This window comes from Aspergillus candidus (assembly GCF_002847045.1).
Source record: "Aspergillus candidus strain CBS 102.13 unplaced genomic scaffold BDW47scaffold_6, whole genome shotgun sequence".
In the NCBI taxonomy this organism is placed as follows: domain Eukaryota; kingdom Fungi; phylum Ascomycota; class Eurotiomycetes; order Eurotiales; family Aspergillaceae; genus Aspergillus; species Aspergillus candidus.
In genome coordinates this window covers 255,946-278,708 of record NW_020194011.1, presented here as the reverse complement: position 1 = coordinate 278,708, position 22,763 = coordinate 255,946, and the positions used below count along the sequence as shown (strand labels likewise).

Sequence of the window (22,763 nt, the reverse complement as noted above, 5' to 3'; positions counted from 1 at the left end):
TTCTTGTTCTTTCTATCCTTCATATTTCATCCTATTCTCACTTTTTACTTTTTACTTTTTGATATTACGTGTTCTGTTGTCTATTATTTCTCATCATTATTTTCTTTCTATAATTATTATCATCTTTCCAACTTTATTTTCTTTGTTGGTCTCAGTCGGTAGTCGTAGCCACACCCCGTCTTATGTCCATGTCCTGTTCAAGAAAGTGTTCTTATTTCACCCCATAGCATTGAAACTCCACTACTGTTTATTACTGACTACTTTTTCCTCTTATATTACTACCACCGACACACGTTACTTTGATTTACTCTCGTCTAAACTCCTACCCACCTACCTATCTACCCACCTACCCACCACGAACACATAGAAAAACGAAGTCCACAAGCACGATCAAACAGATGGAACCAATTCAGTTGATAGTTGACCATCAATAAACTCCATCTTAGATGTTTCACTGCCTATGCTTTTTTTTGTTTTCGGGTAGTAGTAGTATCTTTCTTGATTTGCTTGTTTGTTTGTTTATTTGTTTGTTGATTTGTTGTTTCACTCTATCTGATAAACAAACAACGGTTTTTCTTTTGTCTCACGCGTAAGTCGATGTCTAGGTAGTTCAGTAGAGGTACTTACTACGTACAAGTCAAATTTGTTATCACTCGGTACGTCAAACAGCCAAGCGAGTAAGTCGAAAGATCTAATCACATGTTTCTTAGCTTATATTTGTATCGATTACTCCATACTACTTTCTCCCCAAAGCTCGCGGAATAAGATAGATATATGTATAACCCCTACAGCGAAGTAAAATACTTTTCATCCGATATACTACTATTCAACTAGAACATATAACATATAGAATGATTGAGGAAACAGTGCAAAGGGGACGCAGTAACAAAGCCAAAGCCACGAGAGGACAACAAACTCGAAAATGACAAAAGAGGGAATCTTGCGGGCGCTGCTGAGATTGGGAAAGGTGTCATCGATACAGAACAGGTGAATGGTCGAATAAAACGAAAAAAAAAAAAGCGAAAAAAGTATAGAGCACGAAGTTATGCAGAGATTCCGCAATGACAACTGTCCGGGATTAAAAAGACGCTATTCTCTTACCCCGGCCCCGGTAAACGGTCTTCCGGGAGAAGAGGGAGGAAAATCTGCAGCCGAATCGAATCGAAGATATGCGAACGAATATGGAGGCACAGAAAGAGAAAAAGGTGGAAAGCGGGCAGCCCGGTTGATTCCACGATACCGGTAGGTCGGAATTGCGACCCCGTACGCAACACGAGACGCAGGTGCCAGTCATCGAAATAAACGGAATGTTGCATTTTGCCTTCCTTCCCTTCCACGCGAAAAAAAAAAAAAAAAGCTATTAACGTGAATAAACAGTCAATATTATCCCCACAGACCGCTGTGACCGTGTCACCAATCCCATTCCGCGAATGGTGTCAACACGCTCACGCCAACGACCCCGGTGCGACCGGGAAGGGGGTGGTTCGACCAGGTATAATTATTTTAAGCATCTCCATTCGCGCCATCGACTTGACCGCTCGATTCGCGCGTCATGCGAGCCTCAATCTCCCTCAGTTGGCTCTCACGAGCCAGCAGTTCCTGGCGTTTCTCGGCAATCTCACGCTGCACCTTGAGCTCGATCTCACGGAGCTTCTCCTCTTCACGACGGAGCTGCTCCTCCTTCAACCGGACGGACTGCGAGGCGAGGTCCTCGGGGTTCATCGACGAATCCTGGGTCCGACTACTACCGGGGTTAGTACGACCACACCATCGGGAGGGGGGAAAAAAACGTACGAAGAGGTTCCGTCCACGCTCTTGCTGAGCTTCTCAGTACGGTAGTTTTCGTAGAGGAAATCGTGGGTGATCTCCTTCAGATCGGCCAGATGGCTGTGGAGCAGGGCGCTGCGGATGGCCAGGAAGTCGGAGTGCCGAGGGTTTTCCACCTCCACCACACCCCAGGGGTACTGTCTGGCTCGTACTTTGCGGCCATCGATCTCCACGAAATCATCCGAGCCCACGATGGCGAAGGGCATCAGCCCACGCAGCTCCGCATTCTCCTCCACCGTATCCTCGTCGTCCTCCTCGATATCGTAGGGGAAGTTGTAGACGGGGATGCGGTAGTGCTCGATGTCCTCCATGATCAGCTTCTTCGACTCGGCCAGTTCGGCGGGGGTGAGGGAGTCGGCCTTGCCGATGACGGGGATGACATTGACACGGGGCGAGAGGCGCTTCATCAGTTCGATATCGAGCTCCCGCAGGCCATGGCCGGTGGGTGTGATGAAGTAGAGGAGGACGTGGACACGATTGTCCCGGAAGCGAGGGTTACGCTTGATTCGCGATTCTTCGGCCAAGATATCGTCATATTGGCGCTCGAGGTATCCCACAATCTCCCCAAAGCTAGGTCAAGAGTCAGTGTCGGAGTCGCACCGCAGCGCAGGGGGGGTCCACCTGCCTTGCTTCGTTATCGATCTGGTCACCGAAACCGGGGGTATCAACGATGGTGAGGGAGATCCGGGTGCCCTCGTCGTCCAATTCGAGCTCTGTAACCGTCGGGAACCATTAGCGCGCCACCTCCCGGGTGATTCAGGGGCGTCGTCGGCGGATCAACTTACCGACCGTCACGGGCTTGATGCGAACACCTTCCTCAATGTGAGCATTGGCCGCATCGTCGGCATCCTTTCCTTCAAGGACCTGCTTTCCGCAGAGGGTGTTGACGAAGGTGGTACGTCCTGTTGGGGGGCAAGATCTCCGGTCAATGGCTGTTTCCCGCAATGCCAAATGGATGGATACGTACCAGTTCCGCTGGCACCACAGACCATCAGACAGAATTGGATACCCTTCTTGACATTTTTCTTGCGACGGAGCTTGATCTGTAGTGTAAGATAGAATTATCGTGATGAGACACCGAGCCCAGAGTGGACGATATGGGGTTGTAGAAAGTAGTGATGTGTTTCCATCAGGGGGGAATAGAGATGGGGGAGTCAGGAAATGAACGACGAGTGAACGATCTTCACCGTCTTGATTTCTGCCTTTTCATTCTCTTCTAGAGGAATTGGAGGGTTGACAAAAGAAAGATCTCAAGACATACCGCGTTGAGGGCCGACGACATGGTGGGCGAATTAGGGGAACGAACGAAAGGAAACGGAGAAGTGGACAGACAAAACCCAAGGAATTGACTGAAGTGAACGACAAGACGGAGAAGATAGCGAGCGGAGAAGGAAGAAAAGAAGCTCCAAGCGAAAGGGGAGGAGAAGGTTGTGGACAAGATGGAGATTACGGGATGCTCTCCTGAGGTTCAGTTTGGGTGTTTTGGGGAGGGAGAGAAAGAGGGAGAGAGCGAGGGAGGTACAGTAATTCGGTAACAGATACCAGTGAAACATGGATACCCAGTATCACCTACCAGTGATAATAGGGGTACTGGGGTAGGCTGGCATCGGTATGATCGGTATTGGTATGATGGGTACGGTACCTGAAAGTACGGGTTGTGATACGTGATCAATACCAATAATACGGCCCCCTTTCTCCGTGCAGGCCATCGACCACCAGAATTGGGTGGATCTCCTCCAGATACGGTTCCAGATGGAAGGTTCTGTCTGTGTATTCTGTTTCATACACCTTTGTATCTTATTCTTACGTATCTTGATTCGATGTGTGTATTTGGATCTGTCTACTTATCCTGTTGGTGATTCATGATATTCTAAGATAGGAGGAAGGATGCTGCAGTGAGTCTGGTCAGGACCTCCAGACTCCAGGAGGACAGGTATGGATCGGACTGCTCAGGGGTTCAGCAGGGAGCAGTGGTGGGTCCTGGCGGGCCTGGTGACACCTCAGGCAGGAGTCACGCTCCACTCGGGCCTGAGGCAGCAGTGGGTATCACCACTGGATCTGCAGTCGACTCGGTATATTTAAGGAGTCCTCCAGACAGTCTTGTGTGCTGTCAATTACATGAGTACCTCGAGGAACACAGTCGAACATCGTGTATATAGATCCATGGTGACTACTAAATATATGCCAAGGTTGGTCCGATTCAATCATCATGACCTTGTTACCCATGGATAAACAGGAGAGACCGGTGTGGGATATCAACCAAGGAATAAATAGAATTAAATGATATCAAATCATCACCATAGGAAAGGATACCAATAAATATCAATAGAAACCTGTCCAGATCGGCCCACTCCAGAGTCCAGAGAGTCTAGTCCGGACTGCTAAAGCGGCACCCGCTCCGTTCGCATACTTGCCGATCCTCCGCCTCCGATCTTGGGATACTTCAAGCTTCTTCCACCTCCCCACCCAAATGATCGATCACATACTGTCTGTCCCCATGGCGCCAGCATGAACACCAGACAGCCGATTGACGAGTCCACCGGACCGTACTCTCTTTCTGCCACCTTCAACGATGACAACACTTGTTTTACCGTGGGTCTGGACACGGGCTTTTGTGGTAAGCCTTGCTTGACAGGCATCCCCGATGCGCGGGGATGCCTTCATCAAAATGACCCACATGCTGAAAGCTGAACGCCATGATAGTCTTCAACGCCAATCCATGTGAACTCAAAGTGTCCAGAGGTATAGTACGACATGCCACGCTCCTCCCCCCTCCCTCTCCTGATGGGTCTACATGCTCACCTGATATCGTGACGGCAGACTTCAGCGCGGGCATCGGCGTAGCCGTCATGCTCGGCCAGTCCAACTACCTCGCCATCGTAGGCGGAGGGAAACAACCCAAATTCCCCCAGAACAAGGTGGGTAGACGCTCCATCCATCAAGATCTCTCTAGCTTACACTCCTAGCTCGTCATCTGGGATGACGCAAAGCACAAAGCAGTCATCACCCTCGAATTCCGCACCTCCGTCCTGGGCGTCCGCTTGTCCAAATCACGCATCGTCGTCGCCTTACTCAACAGCATCCAGATCTTCGCCTTTTCGAGCCCCCCGCAGAAGCTATCCACGTTCGAAACCGCAGACAACCCCATGGGTCTAGCCTGTCTAGGCCAGGAGGTGCTGGCATTTCCCGGTCGGTCCCCGGGGCAGGTCCAGCTGGTGGAACTGAAAACCGGGAACGTCAGCATCATCCCCGCGCACAGTTCTCCGTTGCGCGCCATGACGTTGAGCCCGGATGGGGAGGTATTGGCCACGGCGAGCGAAGCGGTATGCCACCTGTTCCAGTTGCATGCGTTGTACCGGTCGCTGACTACTAGGTAATAGGGTACTCTCATACGGGTCTTTGCTACGGCGAACTGTACGAAAATGGCAGAACTACGACGCGGCGTGGATCACGCCGTGATATTCTCCCTTGGCATCTCACCATCTAGCAACCTACTAGCGGTGACATCAGACAAGTCGACGTTGCACGTCTTCGACCTCCCCCACCCGCATAACTCTCCCCCACGCAGCCAGCGATCCGCGTCGCCCCCCGAGGACGCATCCAACCAGAAGTGGGGTATCTTGGGCAAAATTCCGCTTCTTCCCCGCGTCTTCTCGGACGTTTACTCCTTTGCCAATGTGCACTTTGAGATTGGCGACGAGGCCCCGCCCGGGTCGCTGCATGTCCCACCGCTTGGCACGTCGTTTGGGCGACCCTTGAAGGGCATCATCGGCTGGCCCGACGATCGCACCATTCTCGTTCTCAGCTCAGGGAGGGAGGGCCGATGGGAGAGGTTTGTCATTTGGGAGGGAGAGGAAGGAAAGCGACACTGTGTCAGAGAGGGGTGGAAACGATATCTGAGCAGCTAGATTGCCTGGCTCTCGCGGTGATGCCGTCAGCAAATTGATTCGAATGCTATCTATGGATCTGTGTCTGTCCTTCTGTGGGGGTATGCGGAGGATATGGCCACAGGATGTGCAAAGCACCGGAACCTCTCGAAGCCTGCCACAATACACCCTGACAGGACAGGGGCAGTCGCGACTCGTGTTGCTGGAGGAGTACGAGATGCTCAGGCAGCCTTTCTTGGATACCGTCGCTGCGTTGGCTTTCCTAACCTGCCAGGCATGTGAGACTGGAGATCCAACCCAGCCGGTCGACACTTGGTTGCTCCAGGAAACCACCCTATACCAATTATCTAATTAGCTTATTGAATAATGAATCAACCTCGTCAACTTTCTGCCCGTCGGCGCCTGTCCTCCCTATCTCGATGTCGCCGCGGTTCCGGCGATCGAGACCTCACAGGCGTCCGATCTCTGTGCTTCCTCTCCCGTAGCTCCGGCGACCTATCCCTGTAAGACCGTTCCCGCGAAGGCGACCGACGCCTGCGATGGTCCCTCTCCCGTTCACGAGAACCATCATCATCACGATCCCGGCGGTGCCGGTGGTGACGATGCCGGTGATGATGATGATGGCGACTCGACCGCTCACGGCTCCCACCGCGTCTCCTCGACGACTTCTCCTCAGCTCTAGCCCTCTCCAAAGCCAACGCAACCTCCTCCTTCTTCTCGCCCACCAGAAACTCCTTCATCGGGTCCTCCTCATCATGATTCCTTATCAACTCCTCCAACTCCCTCTCCTCCTTCAACAGCGCCCTCGGACGGGTCTCATCACCACCATCCCCACGCCGTCTCCTCCTTCTCCTTCCCCCCTCATCATCCGTCCCCTCCTCCCCATTGCGCCCCCCGCTGGGGGCTACCTCATCCCCCATCAACCTCGCAACATTGTTATCCCCTTCCTCCCCCTCATCATCCCTCCTCTTATACCTCGTATGATCAACGCGCAAAATCCTCCCCAACACCGTCGCACCGCCCAAATTATCAACGGCAAGATCCGTACTCCGCTGGTCCTCGTATTTCAGAAACGCAAACCCGCGGCTCTTGCCAGTCTCTTTGTCCCGGATGAGGTTGATGTGCACTGGTTCGCCGTATTGCGAGAAGATGGTCACGATGTCGCCTTCGGAGAGGTCGAAGGGGAGGCCCCCGATGTAGATGTAGGCTGTGTCGCGGTAGTCGGCGTGCCAGGATGCTTCTGGGGGGCTGTGGTTTGTAAGAGGTTAGTTGGGTATTTAAATATAAGATGTATTTGGGGAGGAGAGGGAAGGTTGGAATAAAGTATGGAGTGGGAGGGGAGAGATGCGCACATGGCGTTTTCCAGCTCGCGCTTGTTGAGCGCCTGGACTTGACGGATGTTGTTCATGGCAGCAAGTGGAATCAAAAACTAGCGATTGAAAATGCCATTAATTCCTACTATCCAGACAAATGGTGGGTTTAAAGTAGAGAGCGGTCGTGGCGAGAACAAAGGCTGAACGGGAATGATGCAAACCAAAAGTGATCACGGGCGGAGGTCCCACCCGCGGCGAGCGACAGTTTTATTGTTTACCGTATACTCTACTTTCTTTCTCCCTCCTGCAACACGGTCCCACCGTCACCATATTTCGAGACCTGTCGCTGACAATACAATCTCCATTTGACACCGTCCTCACTATTTCGAAGCTGATATTCGGTTTACGACTCCTCCTTTCAACTATCGACGCCCCCGTCTCCATCTCCGTCTCCCCTGACACCTGAATCCTGACACAACCCCCTCCCAATCTCCGCCCGCCGTAAACCAAGTCAACTCCCCCCTGGTCTCGCGCCCCAACGCGTCCAGGTCGGCGGGAAGAGAAGCTACTTCAGTCAAGTCGGAGAAGGTTCATCTGGAATGGTCTGCGCCGACTGCAGCACGCTTGGGTATTGAGACAGATCATGTCTACGTCGAGATTCGGCAGCGGCACCGGTAGCGGCAGCAATAGTCGGCCGTCCAGTAAAGATGGCCCCAAGAAGAACATGTGGTCGTCTATGCTGGATAGTGTCGCGAATGGGAAGCGGCTGCCTGAGAAGAACCTTTTGATTCTTGGTTTGTCCCTCCCTCCCTCTTCTTGTTGATTTTGGCGCGGTTGGGCTGTTGTCCGTTTATTGTGTTCATGTCGCTAATGCAATATGTCGTAGGAGGCACGCCTGAGAGCCAGAGAGAATTCCTCAATACATTTTCCGCCGATACGACGGGTTCTGGGTTCAAGAATGACAAGCGGAAAGGAGGGGCGCCGCCCGTTGCTAATCAGTTCGCTCTGGGGTACACGTATTTGGACGTGCTGGATGCTGACCATGAAGGTGTGTTCCCTTTATCGAAGGTGGATCATTCAATTGAATTGCAATACTGACTTACTTGCCTACGTCTAGATACCCTGGCGCGTGTGTCTGCCTATCTCCTTTCCGAGCCCTCCCTATCCTTTGCACCCCTCCTCAAGCCGCTCTTGACCCCACAATCCGTCCCGGAGACCCTGGTCGTGATCCTGCTGGACTGGTCAGACCCGTGGACATGGGTTCGGAGGCTGAGAGAGTGGGTCCGTCTGTTACGGCACGTGCTGGTCTCGCTTGATGATCCGACGAAAATCGTCATGGAGGAAACGATGACGGAGTGGCGCGATCGCAAGAGGGGCATGGACTCTGGCGCGGCGGGCGCGCAGGGGCTGGCCAGTTCTGGAGGCCCCGTCTCGATACCGTTGGGACCGGGTGAATGGGACGAGGGGCTTGGGGTCCCGCTGTGCGTGGTCTGCCAAGGGGTATGTTGCATTGAAAATTAATGAAGACGGCGGCAGCTGACAGCTCTGCGATTCTAGGCCGATAAGATCGAAAAGATGGAGAAAGAGCATGGGTGGCGCGAGGAGGAATTCGACTTTATCCTTCAGTTCCTGCGAACCCTTCTTCTAAAGCGTGAGCGAGCCCCACGTTTCCAGCGAGGAAGAAACCATTCTGATATATCTAGACGGCGCATCGCTCATTTATACCACCCCATTCCTCGCCAACTCCCTCCAGAGCCTCCTCCACTCCTCCCTCGGCATCCACTCGCTCCTGAAGAGACAGTCGCTCAAGCACAACGTGATCGACAGAGACAAGATCCTGGTCCCCGCGAACTGGGATTCATGGGGCAAGATCCGGATCATCAGGGAAGGGTTCGACATGGAGGGTATATCCACGGCATGGTCCATCGAGATCCAAGACCCTCCCGAGCCGCTCCCCAAACGGCCAGTCGGCTATCAGCAGGACGAGCAGCAGGACCCCAGCGCAGACGACGGCACCAGCGCAGTGACGATATTCGAGCAGACGATCAAGGACCCGAAGCGCGACACCTCGCTGGCAGTAGCGAGCCAACAGAACAAGGACAAGATCGAAGTCGAGACAACCGGCCTGCAAAGCTTCCTCGAGAAACAGCTCGAGGTCCTCGAGCAGCTGAAGACCGAGGACGAGCAGGATCGGTCCACTCGACCAGCCCCTCAGCTGGAGATGTCCCCGATGGACGACAGCGGACGTGTTAACGAGCACATCGGGCCTGTGCAGTTCAACATGGGAGGAATTCAAGTGGATGCGGATGACATGTTACGGAAACTCAAGGTTAGTCCTTTTCTTCACTTTTCCACATTATCTCAAGAGCATGACTGACCACCCCTCCCTTTCTCTCTTTTTATTCCAACAGGAACGAGAAGCCACCCGAACCAGCCAAAGAAAAGAAACAATCTCCTCGCCCGGCGACGAAAAAGCCCACAACCAAGCCCTGAAGAACTTCTTCGCCGGCCTCGTCAAGAAACCCAGTACCAGCCCGCGCGAAAGCCCGTCAACATAATCAATCTCCCAGGGGGGAATGTAATCTTATGTTTATTATTTTACTTATGTTATTGGCTTCACACGTATATCCATCATGTTTACCTATTCGTTTACATCACATCCACGTCCACATTCACCGCACATCTATCTGTCTATCCACACTACATACATACATACATACAAAGCAACCATGCGAGAACATCGAATCAACAAGCATGACACGTTCATTTCCTCAATCTCGTCAACTACTTCCCTTTCTATTGGAACCATCATTATCATGACCATGGCAATATCCAATGATATCCGCTCATCCCTTCCCTCCTTCTCTCCTTACTCTTGTCGTTATTGATACCAGATTGATTGGCTTTTCTTTCTTCCATTTTTGTTTGTTCCCACCGGATTTAGGAGTCAGAGCCAGAGTGTCAGAAAGACGGACTACACATACACACACACACAGCTTTCACCTTTTTTTCTTGTACTGCGCTTCGTCTTGTTTGTTTGTTTGTTTCTTTTTTTTTTTTTTTTACACGTTTTATGTGTACATGTATTGCTGTGCTACATATTTATCTACGCATATACCGAACTAAATGCATATTAGATTGTAAACATTTTATATAACTGGGAAGACTGGTTTTGGTTGTTCTTTCGGGAGGGGGGTTAGGATTAGGGTAGGTAGGTAGGTAAGGGATGTACGGAGTATGTCGATATTGGAAATTGAGTTCGCTACTTTAATTTGCAGTCGGTAAGTCTAGCTAGCTAGCTACCTAACTCTTGATATGTAGATCCTAATCACGTACGCATCTAGAAACATTTGGGAGCATTTCGTAATGCTATGGGATTACATTATTTATCTTCGTACAGGTAGTAAATACAGATCAACCGTCATAACCAACAACATGAGACATGGCAGTTATACATACACTCTTTCCATACTGATATCAGTCCACATCATACACAACATTCACATCATACATACAATATACAACAAATCAACGATCACGGATTATCCCCTTCCCCCACAAGAGAAAGGGAAAGATCAGTAATTCTCCCACACCGCATTCGGCATCACAGTCCGCATAATCCCCCAATGCTCAAGCGCACCGCGATCCTGAGCCTTGCTCAATCGGCCGGTATCCTTAGCGCGAAGCACATGGCGTCCACCCTTGTGCACATTCTGGAACACGGCGGGGTCAATCTCGTGCTTGGGCACCAGGTAGGCCTGGCGGAACTGGCTGCCGAGGTAGTCGGTGGGGTCGGGGTCGCGGAAGCGCAGCGGCTCGGGGCTCCTGCTCTTTGTGCAGAAGACGACCATGTTGGTGAAGTCGGAGGTGTTGTCGACGGGGATGTCTTCGCGGAAGATGCGGCAGGAGGGGAAGACCGCTTGGATGGTGCGGACTGCTAGGGAGGCGGGGTGGAGGTTGAGATCGCCTGCGTAGTTCTGTTTTTGTTAGACTAGGGAATTCGGAAAGTGGGATGGGTTTTGGGATGGGTTTGTTTGGGAAGGGGGGCCATACAATGGCGATGACTCCGTCGTGTTTGAGGAGAGCATCCAAACCCTGGAGGAATTCCAGGGTGAACAGCTCGACTGGCTCGGCGCCTCCGGTGAAGACGTCGTGCACGATGTAGTCGTACTCGACAGGCTTGACTGCCTGCCGGGCGCGCTCCACAAAATCGATAGCGTCCTCGATGGCGGCGATGTGGTTGGACGGCATGTGGAAATACTGCTGAGCGAACTTGTGCACGACAGGGTCCAGCTCGACGACGGTGGTGTCGATTCCGTGCGACATCAAGGCGGAGGGCGTCGTGCCGACTCCGAGGCCACTGGTCCAGGAGTTAGTTTCCAGTTATGTGACGGGGAATTATCGGTACTCACATGACGAGTGCATTGCGGCCTGCATCCGTTCGGGGTCCGCCACTGACATCCTCGACCAGTCGAACCGCCTCCAACATGGTGAAGACAGCGTAGATCGGGTCCTTGACTGCCGGGTCATAGTTGCGGTGGGTCTTGGTCCACTGGCCGCCCAGGAGGCTGTGGTCGCACCTCATCACCCGGAAGCCATCGTCCAAGTTGTCCAGTACCGAGATGTAGCCGGTCGTGGACTCCTGGCGGGCCACAAGGGCGTATCCCTCCTCGTGGAGAGCAGAGTCCATGGCCGCCGTTGTTCGGCCAAAAGGCATATGAACATTCGCCGTCGTGGAGAACAGAATGGACGGGAGAGCCAGCAGCAGCAGCTTGGATGGGATAGCCGCCGAGTACAGGGCGGCAATGATGAGCTGCAAGCCACCGCTGGTGAAGAGGTAGAACGACCCGATGAACTTCGCGATGAAGGTTTTGGCAAACTTCAAACCGATTGCATAGACGACGTAGGAGCCTAGCAGAGGTACATGCTCCGCCATCAGGTCCCCGTCATGTTCGACGCGCAGGCCAATCTGTACCAATTTCCCGGCGCAAGCCACAGACAGGAACAGCAAAGGATAGTAGGTAAAGATGTCCGTCAGCACGGGGCCCAAGGGGTTTCCCAAAAGACGGCTCTGCTGGAACATGAGATATTGGACCGTGGGAATCCAGAATGCCAGTATGGGAAGGAAATAAACGGCCTTGCGACGCGACAGCCGGTGGACGTGGTCCTTCAAGAACCACGCAGCAGCCGCGACCACGCCAGCGCCGTACCCGTGAAAAATATGGGACGGGGCACCTCCATAGACTGGAGACAGGGCCCGCAGGGTCACCGGCGAGGAGAAGGCCGCGAGGAACAGCACAGCCATGCCGGCACGCAGCCTGCGGTGGTCGGCCCGCCGAAGGATTTCTGTGACCGAAGGCATGGCGGTTGACTTGAGATTTCGAATAGCTGGGTTTGGAAAACGGAACCAAACGAACAAAATGCCGTTGGGGCTTCACTGTTCGAGCATGATTAGTACGAGAGCTTCTCAAGTTGATATACGTGGACGGTCAAGCACCCTGTCCCACTAGGCGATGGTGCGACACCACCTGCGGGGATGGGGGGTGCAGGGGAAGGAGGTCATGGGGTGAAATCGATGGACATCGATCTGATTTACCTTAATCTTAATCAACGAACAGACGAATGGCCATACTCCAGCAATTGAACCGAAGGACACAAGTGAAGATCAACTCATCCAGGTGGGAAGTTGAGCATTGATAACAACTGATAAATTGGAATTGCCGCCGGCTTCCGCCCACTCACCCCCCTTTCACCGCCCCACCCTGGATCGACGGGATTTCCAATGTCAAATTCATGTCATCATAAGATCCGTATCATGACGGTCACTGTTTTCAACCTCGCCATCTGATCATTATGCCTCGATTTCCAATGGGAACAGGTGTGGAAGCAGAGGCGGACGGTCCGTCCAAACAGGCCGAATCAGAGAATACGTCCCTCCCGGTCGTCACCAAAGTGAAGAACCGTCGCAAGCGCTATCTCGACTTGCATCCGGAGTATTTCTCTGCTGATCTTGAGCTAGCTGGTCCGCTCGCTCTGTCCTCGTTTCTTTACGACTGATCGCGCAGCGGCTACCTCAGTCGACTACTAAGCTCCAAGCTAACCAAGTTACCTCTGCAGACCCGCTCCTCTACGATCGCCTGATCCGTCGATTCCAGACCCCCGCTGAACGGGAGGCGGAAGGGCGGGCCAAGGGATTCTCTGGTATTCTACAGGCCGATCTGTGTCGGTCAGAGGCCAAATTCGATGCGCTGTCCCATCCGGATCCCCACGCCATGATGAGCTACACTCGGGGACCCCATGGGGAGATCCTTGCCGAAGACCGGGACGAAATACCCGGTAGTAAGGAAGAGGGCGAGAAGGCATGGCGCTGGGAGATGACTATGCGGTTTTTGAGGGGGGAAGATGATGATTTCGATTACACGGTGGTTGATGAGAATGACGAATATGACGACTGGAGCGATGTGCAGGACCGATACTTTGACGACGAAGAGCCGGAGTGGGCAGTCGAAGGTGGTGAGGCAGACGTCAGGTCTCGATTACAAGGAGAGACCGGTATACAGGACTTTTGAACTGGTGGCAGGTCCGCCAGAACTCGCTACGCAGGGTCATCTTGATGTCGTGGCACTCAACTCGTTTACGCATGTTATTTTGAGAGTCGTCTCCAGAGGTGTCTTTCGCGAGGCTCGAACATGAGACTGAAATCGTCATTCAAGCAGGTGGGCATAATACCACTGGAAATGCCAAGTCATATCGCCGACATAGCTCGGGGAATTGTCGGGCGATTCGACAAGTCTAATCAACCGCCGACCTATCATTTGGACAGGTTCAGAGCCACCGGAAAAGTATAGATACGGCTATCTTGAGGTAATTTCACTGCCATCTAGCACGCTGGAGGCTATTTAGTGGGCATGCATTGAGGGCCCAGTATGTCTACGGAGACATGGGGGCACACCCAAATATGAACTGGACTAAATTCACTTCTATGTCTTATTGCATTGTACGAAAGAGGGGGGCTTGATTCAGTTAGCTCGAAATTTGAAGAACAAGGCAGCTTTAGAAGCATTACTGTGGAATATCCATGAATTATTTCCCAATGGACAGCCTCTCCAGCAAAATCTTTGTGTTTACAATAATAGCCCTAAGCATGCCTTCGCCACCTGAGCCCATGAATACATCCAACAGGCATAGATGTCATCTCCACATACCAAATACCCACATATGTACCTTGCTTGTCTCCTATTCACTCGCTCTTTGTTTCCCTTGTTTCCCATAACTACTTCATCCAGTAACCTATGCAAGAAAGTCTCAACACAAAAGGATCCAAAGCAGATATTTTCCCTAAAGTAATGAATATATAATGGTCTCTTACTGACTAGAGTGACTTAACCTTTCCAATATACTATCCTCTATCCTAAGTGTCAGGGTATGCAGACAGCATCCTATCACTGGGACCCTATATAGTTGAGTGACTCCATCGATCACCACTTTCTTCCTGGATTGATTATATATGAACCACCGTTCTAAAATACTTGAGATTCACTGGCTTTATTTTACACCGGTCATACCAGTCAGATATTCACCGAGAAAACTAAGTTGAGGAAAGATCAATATATAAGGCTGGTCGACCCCATCCACAAATTCAACCACAACCATCCACTCACTGCCATATATACTCTTCAACTTACAAAATCGAGTTCGCTTTTCTTTTCCTTCCTGTAGGCATGACATGCTTGCGGTTGCATCATTAATCATGCCAGCTTCGATTTCAAAAGCCAACGCGCGCGTCATTCGGAGCAAGGATTTATATCGACAAAACGTCGTTCCAAGCACGTCGACACATCTACAAGCGCTCTCACTCATCCACTATATCTCACCTTACGAGAGCATGGTTCATCTGAATCAAAGGAAAAAATATCCTGGTTCGCGCGTACGAGCTGGGGCTATACAAACTCCAGGCCGCCATTCTGTATAAAAGTCTTATGATCTAGGCCGCATAATCTAGAGAACTTTTTCTGGAACAATCGAAAACCGCGAAAACTGATTTTCTTCTCAACCTGACTAGAATTCTGGTTGGCTAAGAGTGCGATCGCAGACCACATCTCTAACGCCCTACACTCTTTTGAAGGTGACCTAGTGGGTGGATATAAACCCAGTCCAGCAGATGAATATGCTAGAAACCGAAATCGGGGTAAAGATAATATACCACAACGCGCAGAAGGAGTACGACGGGCATTGGGCATCTCGGCTTGACTTTCTTCTGAAAGGATCACTAGCCATGAGGGCAATGCTACCAGACATCTGGATCAGGTTATCCTGCATCGGAAGAAAGCAATCGTCTGGTGTATGTGGAATTTGTCTCTGTGCACTGCACATACCACCGTCACTGATTATAAACGGGTGTCCTGCTGCGTGCTCATATCTCATGTCACATTGTAGAATAATTTACCGAGAAGACCATGACGACTTCAAGCATTTAATGATCGCAACTCACATTGTGGACGATACTAAGAAGACTATGCCGAATTCGAGCATGCAGCCATCGCCAAGTCATCTATGAATGACATTATGCTAGCAGACGGCTCGAGCAGTGCCATTTCAAACAACAGTGGTGGAAGCTTGTCTTGCACTGTTGAGGCAAAACATAATAGGCGATGACAGAAAACTCTACAACCGGGGAGTGAGTATCAGGGTGGTCTTCGGGGAAAACAAGTCTAGGAAATTGCCTAGAAGAACACATCCATCCTTCTCCATTTCTATTTCCTTTTCTAAGAGACCACGGGAAACAGGCTGTATTCTTACAGGCCACAGCGATCCCACGACTGTTCGAGCTCCCCAATATATTCTGGCTGATAAAAACCACCATGGAGAGAAAACCAGCCACCCCAACTGGCTGCCAGCCGGAGCAAAGATATATACAGGTATACTCGCGAGAAAGCCCCTCTATGATTGATGATATGATTATTGGCGAGTTAGCTAGGCTGGTTCGTCCGAGATATTCTGAGTAACGGTCCAGAGGCGCGAAGGAATCTGGACCATCGCACACGCCAGGGTATCATTATATGTCAATGTTCTTGAAATCCTAGATCAGGTCTTCACAGAACCGGAAATGGACCACGGCAACGGCGTTGCTTGGTAGAGATAATGGGACACCCGGCTACGCTGAAGTGGCCTAATAATCGACTATTATCAGTCAGAGACTGGGCCGACATGTTACCGGTCCTTGGGACACGATGAGACAGTGAGATGTCTCAAATTCAAACATCACAGAAAGCCCGGAAAATTTGCGCTGGAAACCCAGAATATTTCCTCGGACGAGATCTTCCTGAGGATAGGTCGATGTTCATGGGACTGATATCGTCAAGCTTGGAACGATGCTTGAGCTTTTGGTTCCTCTGATCTGCTCGGCCAATTTTGATAACGAATTTGGCCCGGGGATGTGAACATCCGACGACTTAAAACTCGCAAAGACATCCGCGCTTACTTGAATTAGGAAAAATAGAGAAAATTCGGGGGCTTAGACTCATTCAAGACGCTGTCTTTGCGTTCGACGCTTTACACTAGCCCAAGCGAACCACATTCAGCCATGCTCAGACACCATCTCGTTGAATAAAGATTTATAGCTTTGAAATATTCAACGACAATAGCAGGGCCCAAGCACCATGTATTATACTCAGCAGCACGCGACACTTGAGCACACATCACAATCCGTGCCCTTGGACTGATGCTTTTTGACCCCGCCTATATAGCTACTATCTATCCCACATTGGCATACTTGAACACCTGTCGCATTCGGGGATTTGCACAGATACGGCCCGCCTAGTCAGGAAAACATGAACAGAACACGAGGTCCAAGAATGGGGCCGACTAGGTTGATGCGAGACTTGCGAACGGGATCACCAGTCGGGACGTGAATGCTGAATACCAGGCACAGGCGGAGCTGCTGCAAGCTTACTTTGAGAAAGCTGTCGTTACATTAACTGACTTGGTCTAATACCTTGTGCTTCCACTGAATCAATACTGCCTGCAGCATATATTTCCCGCCACTGCAACAACTGCCGGCTCATGATTTTGATCAGGCTTGATATGACTGATCTCTTAACTCATATCCATGGTTCTAATAAAGCAATTTGCAAAATACCTGCTCCTCTGCAAGGAGATACAGCATCTGCTGTATAAAGGCAGAGGTTCAACAGATTCATACACAGATGGGAGCAGAAGAACAACATGGAGAAAGCAGTAAACCACACATACAGAGTAACTAGCAGCATCGCGGCCCTCCGTCACTCTAAACTGCCTCAAAAACAGTGGTGCACATCATTCGAAATCAAGAAAGGGGGTTATGCCTACTACTTGGAGGAAGACACCGAGCAAACGATCAACATACTGATCATTTCCAATGACTTCTTTGAAGCAATGAGGAGATTGCAAATTGTATGCAGTAGCAAACTGAGACCGTGTGTGAAGCTCTGGCAATATTCGTTGGCTTCCGCTTTTCATTTGGATCTGTCTGTTTTGTTTTGCTGCTTATCAGCGCCTCCAAATATGTCAATCCTCCAATTATGTCAATGGCGATTGACTCCGACGTCTCGGTCTTTGATAGCGGGTTTCGATGGTATTGTCTTGGATTTACAATGGGCGGAAGAGTCTATTGAGGTAGAAGTGACTATACAGGAATCTTACAAGACTTGGTTCCTAGCCTGCTGATAGGGAGTGGTCTTGTCAGTAGTAAATGGTTTAGAGCTTCGAAGTAGTGGGAACTTTACATAAATACAGCACTGTCTACTGTCGATGTAGCCAAAGCCAACAGGTCACCTAAGTGCATGCAGCATGCGATCTCTGTTCTACTAGCACCACATGATTCGTCTCGCTTCACTGTGCATATTTCCGGACAGCAGCCAACGAATATACATACTATGTCCAAGCTGGTCTCCCGTCCGTAGATGCTTTACCCATGTATGTCACAAGGGATGCACATTTAGTCAAGAACCCCCAGACAGCTCATTCAATCTCTTAATAGCGATCTCCTTCAGCTTGAACTTCTGAATCTTGCCACTCGCCGTTTTGGGGAATGTATCGGTGGGAGGTAAGAAGAAGATATACTTGGGAACTGTCCATTTGTCAGCTGTCATTACCCGAATATTATATCCATTGCCTACGGAAACAATGCTGCAGGGTAAGTAAATAACGTAGACACTCACTAAGATGACTACTGAGTTTCTCCCTCACCCAGTCCTGGAGCTTCTTCTTCTCTTCGTCCTTCGCGACAGCTGCGTTCTCTCGGGGAATAACGAACGCGGCGACTGCTTCGCCGTAGCGCTCGTCTGGGACCCCTACTACTGATACGTCGAAGACGCCTGGGTGCTCGAGCAGGCAGTTTTCGATCTCGAGGGGGTGGATGTTTTCGCCGCCGCGGATGATGAGGTCTTTGATGCGGCCGGTGATGGTTATGTAGCCGTCTGGGGAGAGGGTGCCTTCGTCGCCGGTCTGGGGGTGTTAGGGTTGCATGCTGGATTGAGAACACTACAAGGGGAAAAAGGGTACTTACATGCATCCAAACCTTTCCTGTATCATCTGCCACCATCACTTCGGCCGTGCGGTCGACATCTCCCCAATACCCTTTCATCAAGAGATACCCACTGACAGCCAGTTCCCCAGGAGTATTAACAGGAAGCACTTGGCTGCGATCAGTGGGGCTCACGACCTTAGCTTCAACATGTGGCATGAGCCTGCCGACAGTACTAATTCGCTTATCAATCGGATCATCCGTGGTAGTCATAGCCGACACGGGGCTCGTCTCCGTCATGCCATAACAGATAGTCAGCTCGGTGAGGTTGAGCACCTGATGCAATCTCTTCATGAGCTCCGACGGAATACTGCTCCCAGCAGCGATGCCCGTTCTCAGCTGCTGAAATCCCTCGCTGGACACCTTGCCGCTTTGGATGAGGTTCAGCTCTTCCAGGAACATAGTCGGCACGCCATATAGCGCAGTGCACTTCTCGTCCTGGACGGCCTGGAGCGCGGCGTGAGCGCTGAACGATTCTGCGGGGAAGACTATGGCTGAGCCGTGCGTCGCCGTCGCCATGTAGCCCAGGACGGAGCCAAAGCAGTGGAAGAGCGGCGGGGGGCAGCAGACTATGTCCTCCGGGGTGAGGACCATGCGGTCGCCAATCTGAGAGCCATTGTTGAGAATGGATCGGTGGCTGAGACAGGCTGCTTTGGGCATTGCTGTTGTGCCGGAAGTGAATTGGATGTTTACAATGTCGCTGGGGGAGAGGCTCTGGGGCTTCAGCGCGGCTTGGTCCGCTACGGCGTCGGACATCAACGAGGAGTAGGAAGTTAGGCAGTTGAATTCAGAAGTATTCACTCGACCGGACGAGTTGTCGACGATAGTGACGCATTTAAGCGAGGGGACTAGCTCGGACTGTAGCTTCGAGGCGTGCGGGTCTTGTATCAGATGCTGTAGGAGGGGGACGTTGCTTCGGGGCTCCTTCCGGGGGAGATTCGACTCCTTACTGATGATGAGATGGCTCGCCTCGAGGTGATTCAGCGCAGCGACGACTTGAGTAGCGTTGAACGACGGATTAATTGGTACCTAGAAGAAGTTAGGTCCAAACCAAAGAAAGAGTGACGTGCCATTCCTACCAGGATCGCACCCAGTTTAAACAGTGCATACGTCGTCTACCCCCCATGGTCAGCCACCAACATCGCTGACTATCAAACCGACTTGTAACCAACATACGATGGAAAACTCCATAGAATTCCCAAGCATCAGGCACACGCGATCGCCCGCCCGCACACCTACTGACTCCAAGCCGCGTGCCAATGCATTGCTTTCGGCGTCGAGACCGGCGTACGTCGCTCGGTAGTTCTGATGTCTGCAGACGACCCTGGGAGCTTATCAGCTACCTTCTTCCGACAATCGGGCCCAGTAGGAAGCAGCGCACGCTGTTCGATCGCCGTATTGCTTGACAATACCGTTGAAGTGATCGCCAATCGTGCTCTCTATCAAGGGGGGCTAGCCATCCACATCATATGTTAGATCATGCTGACCATGTAAACCTCCAACAACCGCACATACCTCGGATGGCCCGCGAGCGTAGCTCTGCGTGAGCAGTCCTCTTCGTGACGAAAGCACCGATTGTAGAGGCCTCTTCCAATCACTTTGCTGCCGGGCTGATCCTCGAGGCAGGATCCCCACACGGCAGACGGGCAGTGTGATGCGCATTAGGGCTCGATCATTGGCGTAAGAACATTGCTAGTTATTCGAAGGATGTACCGTGTAGAAAGGAATTCCAGCCGAGGGAGAGGACGTTGGCGTGGTGGGTGTGGCTATCCCTTGCGTCAGGGAATAACTGCAGTCTTAGAGTCAATAGTAGGTAGGGTAGGAGTCTGCGCCACGGTCAATCGGCCACAGCTAGTCTATGTGGTTTGATTCAAAGCAGTATACCAACAGTCTGTCTTTTGAATTATCCACAGTTGCGAAGTAGTAGAAATAGAAGACAATGAGGGCGCTTAAGAGGCAAGCAGTTTGTCTGGTTCCCCTCACGTGGCGTGCGGGGTCGATGCATGTTTATCACCATCTGTCGCTGGGATCAGACTGGTCAATTCGTTTCCGAAACAGATAGAATTATGATACCTATTGTAGTATCTTTACAGCTCGTCGAGACTGGCATACAATAGGTAACAGCGCAATGCATATGTTGTCATCACAGCTTAGACTCTAGAATTCTATACAAAGTACAAAAGGTCACAAACTGATAAAGTACAGATCAAGCCTCCTTGGAAATGCAATCGCTCTCGCCACAGCGGCAGTTACCTCTAATACCCGTCCAATATGAAAGCCCATAGTCAATGGTGATCTCTTCGAACATGCCAATATCTCGCGCGGCCTCCACAGTCATCATGATCCGCTTGCCAATCGTGCGGCACTCAAACTTGGTAGACGAGTTGCAGGAGTGGCTGATGAAGCGAGTCCAGTTCCCATAGCGCACAGCGGAGATCAGCGCCAGGGATTTGTGCTGGTCGTTCTTGTGGATCAAGTTGAGGCTGTACACGGGGTCTCCGAGGTAGTTTTCCGGCCGGATCTCTCCCGTGTACTCACCCAGGATATCACCCTTTTTGAACTTCGTCAGCGATCGAATGCCCACTCCCTTATCAGGGTACTCGACCAGCTCGACCAGCGTCCCTGCCAGCCCATCCAACAGGCAGTCGCATGGATCGTCTGACCCGCAGAGGTCACAGCTCCCATGCTCCGCGGTCCGGATCGTGGGGTCCTCGCCGGTAAACTTCTCGGGGTCAAAGATGCAGTTCTCGGTGTTGATCTGCCGGGTCTTGTCATGGTGTGTTTTGGCCAGGGTGCCGTCGAGCTGGCGAACAATCTGGTGCGGGTGCATATCGGTCAGCTTCGACGGGGGCTCGGCCAGTGCGTTCTTGATGCGCACGATGCCGGACTTCAAGTGAGGGCTCAGCAGACCGCGCCAGTCGAGATTGCGCGACCGGGCAAAGATCCCCAGACTCAGCGCGTTCTTCTCGCACGCGTCGATGAACGCCTCCCAGAACCCGATGTCTTGCTGATCCCGACACATGATGCGGAAGCCGTCGGAAAAGGCGCAGATGGCCAGCATCTTCCAGCCTAGCTCCTGCGTGAACAGGTCGATCCCGTCAAGCCGGCACACCACATCCGTGTCTTTCTTATTGCATGGGTCCACCTCTTCGACATTCAGGTTAGCAACTATGCGGACGACCTTGTCCGCTTGTTCGAATTGCCATTTGTAGAAGGGAAGGAATTCGGTCCGTTTCAGCCGTCGGACTGCTCGGTATGTGATGCACACGCGGTTTATGTCGTAGTAGATTGCGGCAAGAAGGTCGGAGATCGATGCGGCGTAGTGTGCAGCCTGTCTGGACTTTCTGAGCTCATCCTGTCGATGCTTTGCTGATTCTGTTACTCTGAGCTTTTTGACCGTTTTGCTTGGATTAGTTGTCTTCGCTACTTTGTCTGTCTTCGTTGCTTTAGCTGTCTTTACTGCCGTTGTCATCTTGGTGGCATCGCTTGTCTTGGTAGCTTTGGTCTTGGTTGCCAGGTACGAGACTTTCGAAGAGCGAAGTTGTACCTGTCGCGTTCGGGCCATGTCCTTTGTTGTACTCCGTTGGTGCGTCCTGTAAACGAGATATCAATAGATTCAGCGTGTAGATAGATGTGCGAATGGTCCAAAGCCACGCGCTGTCAGAGAAAGTACTATTGCTTTATATCAAGCTCTACAGGAAGCGTCCCGTATTTTAAATAATCGACAATGCCCATTTCCGCGTCCCAGGCGCATAGTCTCTCAAAATAGCAACTGCTTTCACCATGTTGAAGTCTTTGATCAGTCCGTCTGGTTGGGGTCATTCTCCAATGCAGATAAAGGGATACATGTCGTGCAAAGAAACCACGCGGTTCAAACAAAGGGCAATTGTCGCAAGTGGTCAGGGGAATCATTGTTCGGCTTCCTTGTGCCACGGTTCCGAGAAAGCCGGGTTGAGATATGTTCATCTCTGATACAAGACAATGAGACAAAGGAAACAAAAGCTTCCAATCAGTCTGTGTTTTTTTTTTTTTTTTGAATGTCTGTGTTTGGGTTTCATCCTCACACACATGGTGCCGATCAGCACGACCATCTGTGACGAGACCCTGTTGGCGCTATACCAGAAATGATGGCGACAGCAACCTCGGGTTACGGTTTCTCATCGAGCTGAAAAT

The 22,763-nt window shown here is 51.4% G+C and overlaps 8 protein-coding genes across 8 annotated transcripts; 3 read left to right on the top strand and 5 right to left on the bottom strand.

Moving 5' to 3' along the window:
• Positions 1 to 804: 804 nt before the first annotated feature.
• aspA (putative septin AspA) lies at positions 805 to 3,298 on the bottom strand. Its single transcript, XM_024811405.1, has 6 exons — positions 3,089 to 3,298; positions 2,795 to 2,864; positions 2,613 to 2,729; positions 2,453 to 2,540; positions 1,795 to 2,397; positions 805 to 1,741 (listed from the first exon to the last, which is right to left on the bottom strand). Exons 1-6 carry the CDS (start codon positions 3,107 to 3,109, stop codon positions 1,504 to 1,506), a joined length of 1,137 nt encoding a protein of 378 aa, XP_024675012.1. The 5' UTR covers positions 3,110 to 3,298; the 3' UTR covers positions 805 to 1,503.
• A 911-nt stretch (positions 3,299 to 4,209) lies between these two features.
• Positions 4,210 to 5,915, top strand: BDW47DRAFT_74229 (phosphatidylinositol-3,5-bisphosphate binding protein HSV2). The gene is made up of 5 exons (XM_024819735.1): positions 4,210 to 4,444; positions 4,531 to 4,569; positions 4,648 to 4,745; positions 4,794 to 5,150; positions 5,208 to 5,915. Exons 1-5 carry the CDS (start codon positions 4,336 to 4,338, stop codon positions 5,733 to 5,735), a joined length of 1,131 nt encoding a protein of 376 aa, XP_024675011.1. The 5' UTR covers positions 4,210 to 4,335; the 3' UTR covers positions 5,736 to 5,915.
• A 179-nt stretch (positions 5,916 to 6,094) lies between these two features.
• Positions 6,095 to 7,122, bottom strand: BDW47DRAFT_123062 (uncharacterized protein; the record flags this gene model as incomplete). The annotated part of the gene is made up of 2 exons (XM_024815981.1): positions 6,095 to 6,962; positions 7,067 to 7,122. The coding sequence occupies 2 exons, from the start codon at positions 7,120 to 7,122 to the stop codon at positions 6,095 to 6,097; spliced, it is 924 nt and encodes a 307-aa protein (XP_024675010.1).
• A 199-nt stretch (positions 7,123 to 7,321) lies between these two features.
• Positions 7,322 to 10,154, top strand: BDW47DRAFT_100321 (dynein family protein). The gene is made up of 6 exons (XM_024811404.1): positions 7,322 to 7,821; positions 7,914 to 8,075; positions 8,145 to 8,527; positions 8,585 to 8,678; positions 8,731 to 9,356; positions 9,439 to 10,154. The coding sequence occupies exons 1-6, from the start codon at positions 7,671 to 7,673 to the stop codon at positions 9,583 to 9,585; spliced, it is 1,563 nt and encodes a 520-aa protein (XP_024675009.1). The 5' UTR covers positions 7,322 to 7,670; the 3' UTR covers positions 9,586 to 10,154.
• A 232-nt stretch (positions 10,155 to 10,386) lies between these two features.
• BDW47DRAFT_100320 (spermidine synthase) lies at positions 10,387 to 12,697 on the bottom strand. The gene is made up of 4 exons (XM_024811403.1): positions 12,624 to 12,697; positions 11,440 to 12,464; positions 11,081 to 11,387; positions 10,387 to 11,004 (listed from the first exon to the last, which is right to left on the bottom strand). The coding sequence occupies exons 2-4, from the start codon at positions 12,387 to 12,389 to the stop codon at positions 10,603 to 10,605; spliced, it is 1,659 nt and encodes a 552-aa protein (XP_024675008.1). The 5' UTR covers positions 12,390 to 12,464; positions 12,624 to 12,697; the 3' UTR covers positions 10,387 to 10,602.
• Positions 12,698 to 12,788: 91 nt separating this feature from the next.
• BDW47DRAFT_100318 (uncharacterized protein) lies at positions 12,789 to 14,142 on the top strand. The gene is made up of 2 exons (XM_024811402.1): positions 12,789 to 13,048; positions 13,144 to 14,142. Exons 1-2 carry the CDS (start codon positions 12,881 to 12,883, stop codon positions 13,594 to 13,596), a joined length of 621 nt encoding a protein of 206 aa, XP_024675007.1. The 5' UTR covers positions 12,789 to 12,880; the 3' UTR covers positions 13,597 to 14,142.
• Positions 14,143 to 17,753: 3,611 nt separating this feature from the next.
• On the bottom strand, positions 17,754 to 20,478 carry BDW47DRAFT_100317 (putative AMP-binding enzyme). The gene is made up of 7 exons (XM_024811401.1): positions 20,106 to 20,478; positions 19,972 to 20,042; positions 19,767 to 19,914; positions 19,670 to 19,705; positions 18,573 to 19,619; positions 18,226 to 18,511; positions 17,754 to 18,134 (listed from the first exon to the last, which is right to left on the bottom strand). Exons 1-7 carry the CDS (start codon positions 20,250 to 20,252, stop codon positions 18,007 to 18,009), a joined length of 1,863 nt encoding a protein of 620 aa, XP_024675006.1. The 5' UTR covers positions 20,253 to 20,478; the 3' UTR covers positions 17,754 to 18,006.
• Positions 20,479 to 20,713: 235 nt separating this feature from the next.
• Positions 20,714 to 22,331, bottom strand: BDW47DRAFT_100313 (SET domain protein). Its single transcript, XM_024811400.1, has one exon. It carries the CDS (start codon positions 22,153 to 22,155, stop codon positions 20,797 to 20,799), a length of 1,359 nt encoding a protein of 452 aa, XP_024675005.1. The 5' UTR covers positions 22,156 to 22,331; the 3' UTR covers positions 20,714 to 20,796.
• Between the last annotated feature and the right edge of the window lie 432 nt (positions 22,332 to 22,763).

Coding starts and splice junctions, on each gene's coding strand:
- aspA (XM_024811405.1), bottom strand. CDS start 3,109: ATGTCGTCGGCCCTCAACGCG. Junction 2,865..3,088: donor TGTCGTCGGCCCTCAACGCG/GTATGTCTTGAG, acceptor CTACAGATCAAG/CTCCGTCGCAAGAAAAATGT. Junction 2,541..2,612: donor CATCAAGCCCGTGACGGTCG/GTAAGTTGATCC, acceptor CGACGGTTACAG/AGCTCGAATTGGACGACGAG.
- BDW47DRAFT_74229 (XM_024819735.1), top strand. CDS start 4,336: ATGAACACCAGACAGCCGATTGACGAGTCCACCGGACCGTACTCTCTT. Junction 4,445..4,530: donor TCTGGACACGGGCTTTTGTG/GTAAGCCTTGCT, acceptor ACGCCATGATAG/TCTTCAACGCCAATCCATGT. Junction 5,151..5,207: donor TGGCCACGGCGAGCGAAGCG/GTATGCCACCTG, acceptor ACTAGGTAATAG/GGTACTCTCATACGGGTCTT.
- BDW47DRAFT_100321 (XM_024811404.1), top strand. CDS start 7,671: ATGTCTACGTCGAGATTCGGCAGCGGCACCGGTAGCGGCAGCAATAGT. Junction 7,822..7,913: donor GAAGAACCTTTTGATTCTTG/GTTTGTCCCTCC, acceptor AATATGTCGTAG/GAGGCACGCCTGAGAGCCAG. Junction 9,357..9,438: donor ACATGTTACGGAAACTCAAG/GTTAGTCCTTTT, acceptor TTATTCCAACAG/GAACGAGAAGCCACCCGAAC.
- BDW47DRAFT_100320 (XM_024811403.1), bottom strand. CDS start 12,389: ATGCCTTCGGTCACAGAAATCCTTCGGCGGGCCGACCACCGCAGGCTG. Junction 11,388..11,439: donor GGCCGCAATGCACTCGTCAT/GTGAGTACCGAT, acceptor CTCCTGGACCAG/TGGCCTCGGAGTCGGCACGA. Junction 11,005..11,080: donor ACGACGGAGTCATCGCCATT/GTATGGCCCCCC, acceptor TAACAAAAACAG/AACTACGCAGGCGATCTCAA.
- BDW47DRAFT_100318 (XM_024811402.1), top strand. CDS start 12,881: ATGCCTCGATTTCCAATGGGAACAGGTGTGGAAGCAGAGGCGGACGGT. Junction 13,049..13,143: donor CTGCTGATCTTGAGCTAGCT/GGTCCGCTCGCT, acceptor GTTACCTCTGCA/GACCCGCTCCTCTACGATCG.
- BDW47DRAFT_100317 (XM_024811401.1), bottom strand. CDS start 20,252: ATGCGCATCACACTGCCCGTCTGCCGTGTGGGGATCCTGCCTCGAGGA. Junction 18,512..18,572: donor CAGGAAAGGTTTGGATGCAT/GTAAGTACCCTT, acceptor TAACACCCCCAG/ACCGGCGACGAAGGCACCCT. Junction 18,135..18,225: donor GAAACTCAGTAGTCATCTTA/GTGAGTGTCTAC, acceptor ACAAATGGACAG/TTCCCAAGTATATCTTCTTC.
- BDW47DRAFT_100313 (XM_024811400.1), bottom strand. CDS start 22,155: ATGGCCCGAACGCGACAGGTACAACTTCGCTCTTCGAAAGTCTCGTAC.